This window comes from Myotis yumanensis, unplaced genomic scaffold (genome assembly GCF_028538775.1).
Source record: "Myotis yumanensis isolate MYYU_CA2020_CCGP unplaced genomic scaffold, mMyoYum1.0.hap1 SCAF_17, whole genome shotgun sequence".
Taxonomy (NCBI): Eukaryota; Metazoa; Chordata; class Mammalia; order Chiroptera; family Vespertilionidae; genus Myotis; species Myotis yumanensis.
In genome coordinates this window covers 29,423,286-29,431,972 of record NW_027223768.1, presented here as the reverse complement: position 1 = coordinate 29,431,972, position 8,687 = coordinate 29,423,286, and the positions used below count along the sequence as shown (strand labels likewise).

The following is an 8,687-nucleotide window of genomic DNA, read 5'->3' as shown; positions in this document are numbered from 1 at the left end:
TTATATAAGCTTCCCATTGGTGCTAAAGCTAAAAGTGGTTCACTTTAATGAGTATAACTTGTACAAGGCTAAGAAATAGTCTAACAGATCACATATCAGATTGAATGACAAATTTGAGAATTAAATGGATTAGGATGTAATTCCATGTTTCAAATCATGGTTGGATCAGTCATAGGCTGGCCAAAGAGTTCAGGAAAAATCAATTAGAACCAATTGGCTATATGGAATTTACAGTAAAGTATATTTTGTTATCTGTTAATCATGTTATAAAATCCTTGCTATCAGCAAAATTTATAACTTATGTATACTTGTATACATAATTTTTTTTTTCAAGAGAGTGAATGCTAACCATTGACCAGTGTACCACTGGAAGGAAAGAATCGGGAAGGGGAGAGGGACATAGTTTAAAATGAGAGGAGAACAGTGTTTTTCAGTTTGCCCTCAGCATCCAACTGCTGTGGTGTGTTCTGAGTACATCTATAGATGTTAATGCCAAAATAGCTCCAGGAAAACACAAACACCCCATGCCCACTACTAAGAATTAAAAGCACTTCACTTGAAAAAAAATCAACTTTATTTTTTCTAGGTTAAAAAAAATAGAACCAGCTATTAATTTTTGTTGAGAAAATGCTTCTTTTGGTGTTCACATCTCAATTTCTGAAAAGGTAATCTGGTTACTAAAGTAATCCCAATGCATTCATAAACCAGATCCACATGTGACCAGCCCTTTACAAAAATTACAGTTGCCATAGCCTTTACATTCATTCTTATCATACATTACAACATGCAGATACACAAAGAAAGACAGGTCACCAAGCTGAAGTAAACATTATGGCATCAAGAAAACGAAAATCCATCTGTATAAAATAAATACAACTTTGTGTTAACTGAAAGGAAATGAAAGCACTTAACACAACAATGGCAGTTCGATGTCTGTTTCATTACCAATCATAAGTTACTGTAAAATGCATCTAGACTTCTTACTGTAAAGAATTTGTGCACCACAGCCATGTGTTCAATAGTTTTACACAACAAAAATAAAGCCTTTCAAAACATGTGTGCATATTTTGCAACTAGAATACACTATATTTTTTTTTGCTCTTTAAACTGTTTTAAAAAAATATTAAATGTAAAAACCCTCAAATGGAAATTTTGCAGAAAAACATGTATTTTATCTTCCATGTGGCCACAGTCACCCTCCCCCAACAGCTCAGCACTCTCAGCTCATTCCCAGGTCCAGCTCCTCCTTGTTGGGGATCAATGCAAAAATGGTTGCAATAAAGCACCAATCAGAGAACACCCGGCCCCCTCGTGATCTAGAAATGTCCGATGTAGGTGGTTTTGGTCCCAATATATTAGTCTCTACCCCTTCAGACAATGAACCAGTATACCTGCTGCCCAGTGCGGCTTTTGACTTTGCCTTTCATGTTACCAGAAGCAAGGTTCACAGCTCTACCTGGCAAAAAATAAGACCAACCATTTGTATCCATCCTCTGTGGACCAGCGCTGGCACGCTCGTCATGGTAACGCTGGAGTGAAGTTCTGTGCAGTGAAAAAAATAACTAACTCTTCCTATGCAGCAGTGCAAACAAAATTTCCTTAAATACAAAAAGAATCCAATCGGACTCTCCATGATTAAAGACTACATCCTATGATTATAACCAGGTCCCACTAGGTCAGAAGAGTCTTCAGAGAAGTGATTGTCAAAAAATGTTACTAAGACAAATCCACACGAAGTGAGGAACATGAACAACGACTGAAGAGGCATTCTTAACATTGATCCAAACGATATGAAAACTAGAATGAGGTTTACATTTGGTGATTTAACATTTCATTTTCATAAAAATGCTTGAGAACAACCGCAATACCGCCAACTCATTAGAAATTCCTTTTCTAGACCATGGGTTATTCAGGCTTCTATGTCTTCTCTTCCTGAAGCTGTCTTTCCAAATCTTTCCACTACTCATCAACACAGTCAAATATATAGGCAAGAGAAGCTAATAAACAACTCACTTCATTTTTTAAAATTAGTAAGCATCCAGCAAGGGAAAAAAAAGTTTTATGAGAATGAAAATTCAAACTCCTAAATGCAATCAAATTTTTGGCTTACCATGACTTATTACTGGAATAATTATGCATAATCTCCAGTTCCTTTACTATGGAAAATTAAGGACTGTGTGTAATATTAAAATATTACACTCACAGCTATTTTTTAAAAATCTATTTAGATTCTCAATTAACTTGTATGACTATCCAAGACATCATTTCCATTCTGTAATTTTTCCTTACCTTCCACTGGCCTACAGGCTTCTCTACAATAACTGCATATTTAAACACCAACAGTAGTTTCTGACGTTAAGCGTGAACTTCTGGGGTGGTCACTTCCGTGGTCGCTGTACCTCCCTGAGGCCAAGCAGGTGCTCCATCACCATGACTCTGGGATCCAGCAGGGAGTTTGCAACCCTGTCTGCTGTGGGAATCAGGCAGGTCAGCTGAGACCAAGCAGTGCTGAGATTCTATAAGCTACCGGTATAAAACTGGCACAGTGTTACTTCTTATCCCCGGACAAAGTGGATATTCGCTAAACCTCCTTTCACTCACTTTACAAAGGAAGTACAGATTAGGAATTTTTACTCAGTTTTGTATAGTGGCATATTGCTGCTTCCCTGATTGCCATGTAAGAACACTGATTCACTCTTTACATTCCCCTGTGCAAACAAGAGAACCCCAGTTACTGATAAGGAAAGCACTAGCAATGCTCTCAAACAGCATGTTTGCTAACAGAAGCGAGGGAACGTGTTGAGAAAGAAACAAGGGGGGTGGGGATGGGGCAGATCAAACACACATCTATTTACAACTCACAGATCTATGTTCAAAATTAACCCACACATCTAGAGGCTGTTGAAATGACTGTGCTTGGAAAGCAAAGCATCTTACAGAACAGTCTGTTTAATGTGTACAGTATATTAAACAACATCCTCCTCCTTTGGAGCTCAGTGATGGCAAAAGACACCACATCTGTGTGTGCACGCCTGCATCTCTCTTCTTTCCTGATGGGAGACTGGCCGCTCTGCCTGTGGCTTGCTTTAGCAAAGAGGAAAAGGTCGAATAGCTAGGACTGTCTGCCATCCTTGCCAATGAACAACTTGTCCCCCAGATGGCTGACCAACCTCTCAAATGAATCATCCCAATTCACCTTGTAATCTGATAGCATTTGGGGGGCCTCAAACGGAAGTGTCCCTAAGCTTCCATGTGGCTTCCTATCTGTATCCGTACCTCTAAATTGAGATGGTTTCACCTACGCACTGTCACTGTAAAGCACACAATGAAATGCTAACATTTTGAAAAAGTGGCACCTTAGGACAACCATTCCCAAACCACACACAGGAACACTGCTTTCTGTGTCTCACCAGCAGTAGTATCATCAATGAGGTATTTCAGCTCAGGCATCATTCTCTTCACACATGCACGCATTAACCTAAGATGAAGCCGCTGTGGGCTTGTATTTGGTGCTGCTTTACCTTTCCCACACAACTGAGAGAAAATTCTTATCTTCTCAGTGTTTTGGTTTTCTGGATTTTTGTTGGTGTTTTTTTTTTTGGTTTATTTAAAAACAAAAAATATCAGCCTTTACCTTTACCTTCTGGCCTTTCTCAGAACTATCAAATTGTATGATTAGCGACAACAGGGGAATCTACGATGTCATGTCACAGAAAACCACCACTGACTCACCAGAATCTCAGTCTCACAACCCCAGGCCAGCGGGCGTTCCCGCCTCGATGTTGGGGTGCAGGCGGTGACCACGGTGACCAATGCAGGGCCAGCACTTTGTGAGAAGTTTGGTTTTACTGTGAGGTAAACTGCATGAACATAGTGACAAAAGAAAAAAAAAGTCTTCTAGAAATAGACACGACTTTATCCTCTTCAAAAGCAATGGGAAGAGACTGGGAAGCCTCGTGTGCTGGTCTCTCTCCTGGTCACACCACCCTGACATGGGCAGCTCCTTGATGAGACAGGTGCTGGGGGTGCCATGTGACAGCCTGTCCCCACTTTAAGCCAGTGTCTGGCTTTAGCTTTTATTTTTCTAATAAATTGCCTATTTCACCGTATATTGATCATTTAAATGTTTTGCATTAATTTGTTTCAACCATCCCCAAATGCAGTTGGTGCTAATACACCAAAATTAAAACAAACAAACAAGAAAACAGCTGGAGCCCTCCAGGTGTGGAGCCCAGCTCAGGGAGGCGCTGGAGGGCAGGAGCGCAGGTAAAACACGAAGACAAGACAGCCGCGCAAGTCCCACTCACTGACTATGTGTAGACTGGTTTCCAGGCTATACTACTAATCCTCTGCTACAGATGCAGCTGATGAAAGTGCATTTTGTAAAGGAAAATGATCACTCTACGATATGCCTTCTATATAAAAGGAGAAATCAAGTGCCCTCCCCCCAACACACACACACACACACACACACACACATACACACGCACACGCGGAAAGCACTAGCGCATGTAAACACGGTGTCGGGCCAAGCCTGTCTTTTGAAAGAGCCCATTCCAGGACCAGACGTGTCCAGTGGACACTGATTCCCCCCCACAGTATGCCTGACTCCGGAATCACTAAGCTGGTGAGGACTGGAGCATCGCTGCAAAGGACAGGGCGACAGTTCTTCAGAAGGTGCCAACCAGCCCCCCCCGGAGGTTCCTAGTGACACAGCAGGAGTGGGCAGTGAGGGCGCTCACAGCACTGCCCTAAGGGACACTACTAGCTAGGAGGACGAGCTCAGCTCTCTGAGCTTGAACTAGGTGATCAAGTATCTGCTGGCAACAGAATTTCTCTGTCTTCTAGGATGATTTTATGATTTCCTCTTCTCCAAATGTGATGTTCGTTTAAATGTGTGGTAGAGTGTATCTTTTTAAAACATGAAAAGTCCTTAAAACATATTAGCAGGTCATTAGATTACTGATCCTCATTTTAGCAGAGTTTTAAAATATCCCAAAGCGGGATAAATATTAATCCATCCATGAAATTTCCTTTGCTTGTTTTATATTCTGATTTGCACATGTGAAATAACGCACTCATGAAAGTTGGAATTCCTATGGTGACCTTGACAAGTCCAAGTCAGTTCCTAAAACAGGCAATGGTAAAAATACTGGAAGATGTTGTACCACATGTAGCCTGACAAAAATGCAAAAGACTGGATGAGAAAGATCCACATATTGCTGAGGGTCATCTCCCTGGAAACAGCTTCCCTGTGGCCCTGGGCAGGTGGAAAAGCCCCTGAAAAACAAGATGGAAACATCACTTTGTTTTACTGCAGCGGTAGGTCTCCTGGAGTAAAAGCTGAATATTAGTTTTAACTAGAATTTTTTTTAATGCATCTTCTGTGACTTCCCATTGCTCTTGAAGAGAGATCTCATTTGAAGTACAATTTTCAACCTGCCCGAGCCTCTGCCTCTATTCTCTCTGCCTGGGGTGCTCCTCCTCCAGCTCAGCGAATGGCTGGGGCATCTGCATTCTTCCAGTATCAGAAAAAAATACCGCCTCTCCCTGTCCACTGCCCCCGCCCCATCACCATAACCTCCACGTTTATTTCCTTCTTGGCACTTTCCACAATCTGTAATATCCCCACCTATGTCTTCTTTTTCCTACAGACTGTCTCCTGTGGGAGAATAAGCTGCATGAGAGCAGCACTCCGCGGCCTTGTTTCCCACCGTGTCCCTAGAGATCTCCACGGTGGCCAGGACACAAGATGTGTGAAATCGATATAGAATACTTTCCGAAAGAGCGTGAACTTACATTCATTCTTCTATTTACAAGTTAAATGTCTTTGCCACAAAAAAGTGGTTGTTCTTTCAAGTATCCAACAGGAAAAAAAAAATAGTTGTAAATCATTGATATTTTCAAAAGGCAATATGGTTTATGAAATATATCTTAATAATAAAAAGAATCATTTAAGTGTTTTGCATTAATTCAATTATTAATTGTTATATAATTAATTAATACACAAAGTTAACAGGTTTCTGGAAAGGAAAGCTAGACCATTTCAGGGCAATATTATCTAAGGTCATCTTGGTAACACTCTTCAACATTTCAAATAGTCTTTGTCCTTGTGGATAATCCCCCAGCTAAGCTGGTTCATGAGGGGATTTGCTTCTCACAAGCAATATACAGAGAGCACTTTCAAGTTTTAAGGCAGCGGTTCTCAACCTGTGGGTCACGACCCCTTTGGTGGTCGAATGACTCTTTCACAGGAGTCACCTAAGACCATCCTGCATATCAGATATTTACATTACAATTCATAACAGTAGCAACATTACAGTTATGAAGTAGCAACGAAAATAATTTTATGGTTGGGTCACAACATGAGGAACTGTATTTAAAGAGCCAGAAGGTTGAGAACCACTGTTTTAAGGTCTATTATGCAAATCGCTTTATTCAAAAGAGGCTTCCATTATTGTTGTACAATTTAGGGCAAATATCATAAAGAGACAGATTGAAAAAAAGAGAGAGCTTGTTGGCCTCTTAAGTGCCTCATGCCTTCTTATACATCTATCCTGTCTTATTTTTAAGTAAAGTGTGAGAGTGAGACCAAGGATTGCACACATGGAGAGGGGCATCTTATTAGGAATGCTAAAGACCTACACAGTGCCCAACTCCTGGCACATTAATAGGCACTACTCCACAGCCCCAGAATCAGAAAGTTAAGATCAGGAAGGAATCCTCTGGAGGGCAAAGTGAAACAGTCCTAAACCCCAAACCAAAAGTACTAAAGGTAATCACTGTACCAGCCTTTGCTCAACAGCCGGCCTTGACAGTCAGATTCAGCATGAACTTTAATTCTGTACCAAAAAATGTCTAAGTGGGGAAAAAATAGTGCCTTCTGTTTATCGAATATCCCATGGTCATTCACAAACCTGGAACAACTTTCACTTCACCTTCCCCCTGCCAGGGTAGCCTCTAGAACAGAGGTGAGGAACGTCCAGCCTGTTCTAGAGGCTACCATATAGGGGCTCGGGAAATCACTTCACTTGGCCCTGCCAAGGCATTTGGGGTGAGTTAATTAAATGTTTGACCAAATACAGCAGGCTAATTTTTTAAGTTGATAACTTTGTATGGCCTCCGAATGATGTTATAAATATCCAAATGGCCCTTGGCAGAACAAAAGTTCCCCACCCCTGCTCTAGAAAATAGGCCTACAAATAGCTATTTGTGAAAGCACTTGGGTAGTGCCTGGAGTTCTACCAACGTCAATTTCCTCCTTTCAAAACTTCCTTTCTTCCTTCCTCTCTCCTCCTCCCCTGTTATGTCTTTTTCACTGCACTGTAGTTTTCATAGAACATAAAAAATATTAAATATAGAAAAGAGACTTAGGGTAAATAGACTTTTTTCTCCCAAGGAGAAAAGTAAAAGGTTGTATCCATGAAAACTAAATAGTGAACTTTATCCCTATATGTTAAAAAAATAAAGCATACTAAAAGCGTTTACAAATGATGATGGTATTATTTAAACAATCAAATTACAATGCCAAAAATGAAGGTCATTTGCTATTTTATAAAACAGTCCATATAATTGCATATGTATGATCACAAGTCTTCTACAGACTGTGTACTCTCTTGAATTAGACCCATTTGTACATGGCTAATGAACAAGCGCCCGAATACATTTAATGTAAGTTTGTCTTTATGAAAATTCTAAGATGAAATTCTTAAGTATAGAATACTCTGATTCCTTTAGGATATCTGAAGAATTTAAAACTACCAGTAACTTCAGGAAGGTATGTAATAGGATACTGTGTACCTGTTTCATAAAAATGCCGTAAGAGTTCCTCTTTTTCAATAAAACGCTGATAGAGCCAATCAGAAAGTTCATCAGTCTCCAGGGGTACATCCTTAATTGGAAAGATCCTAGTTAAGAAAAAAAGAGCAAAAACTACTTTAATTCAGAAGTCAAAATCATTCAGAACTGCAGTTTAGCTCTGGTGACTGAAAACCTGAAGAAAGGTATGGAATCCTCTTTTGCAAGGGTCGGTTTCTTCAGCTTCTCAAGTTATTTTGATTTTTTAAAAAAATTTTGATTATATAACCGAGTTCATTTATTCATTCATTTAAACATTCACTAGCCTATTATATGTTAGGCCTAGTGCTCAATGGTAGAAACATATCATTAGATTATCCTAGATCTACAAATTACTGAGAAAAAACTGTCCTCCCTTGTTTGTGTGTTAAGTGGGAATGGTGTTTAGAAAAGATGAAATTTTAAAAGGCAACTCCTTTAGGACACTAGAGTAGTCGAATGCTAGGCCAAACAATGCAGCTTTGCCATGTTCTTTTACTGGGAATGTCTGAACTAGACAGAATACCCCTAAATTGGTGCCATTTTGCTAATTATGTCAGAGATAGTGGTTTCATGAGCAAAGCCCACTCTTGGCTAGAGCATGATTCTGAAGATGCTGCAACCCTGTCCTGACTCCACAGCAAGTAGACTGGGATGGTTACTGATAAATGTCCCCTGGAGGTGAGAACCGAGAGCCACAGCATGAGGAAGTGCTATGTGTTTGCTGACCTTGGGAAAGAGTGTCTTTTCTTCTGTTTTCCAAATTTGGGGGGAGGGAGGGCTTTAATTTTTTTCCTTTATCAAAGCTATTAAGATACAGTTTAAAAAATCTACAAAATGAATGTTTGTAT

At 40.1% G+C, this 8,687-nt stretch overlaps 1 protein-coding gene across 3 annotated transcripts in view; it reads right to left on the bottom strand.

The window, feature by feature from the left end:
- Positions 1-556: 556 nt before the first annotated feature.
- LPGAT1 (lysophosphatidylglycerol acyltransferase 1) overlaps positions 557-8,687 on the bottom strand; it is an 82,844-nt gene continuing 74,713 nt past the window's right edge. For all 3 annotated transcript variants that reach the window (XM_070397337.1, XM_070397338.1, XM_070397336.1), the window contains exons 7-8: positions 7,801-7,907; positions 557-5,280 (exon numbers count right to left, since the gene is read on the bottom strand). In XM_070397337.1, coding sequence (XP_070253438.1) covers positions 5,129-5,280; positions 7,801-7,907 — 259 coding nt within the window. In that variant the 3' untranslated portion in view covers positions 557-5,128. The remainder of the gene's footprint in view (positions 5,281-7,800; positions 7,908-8,687) is intronic.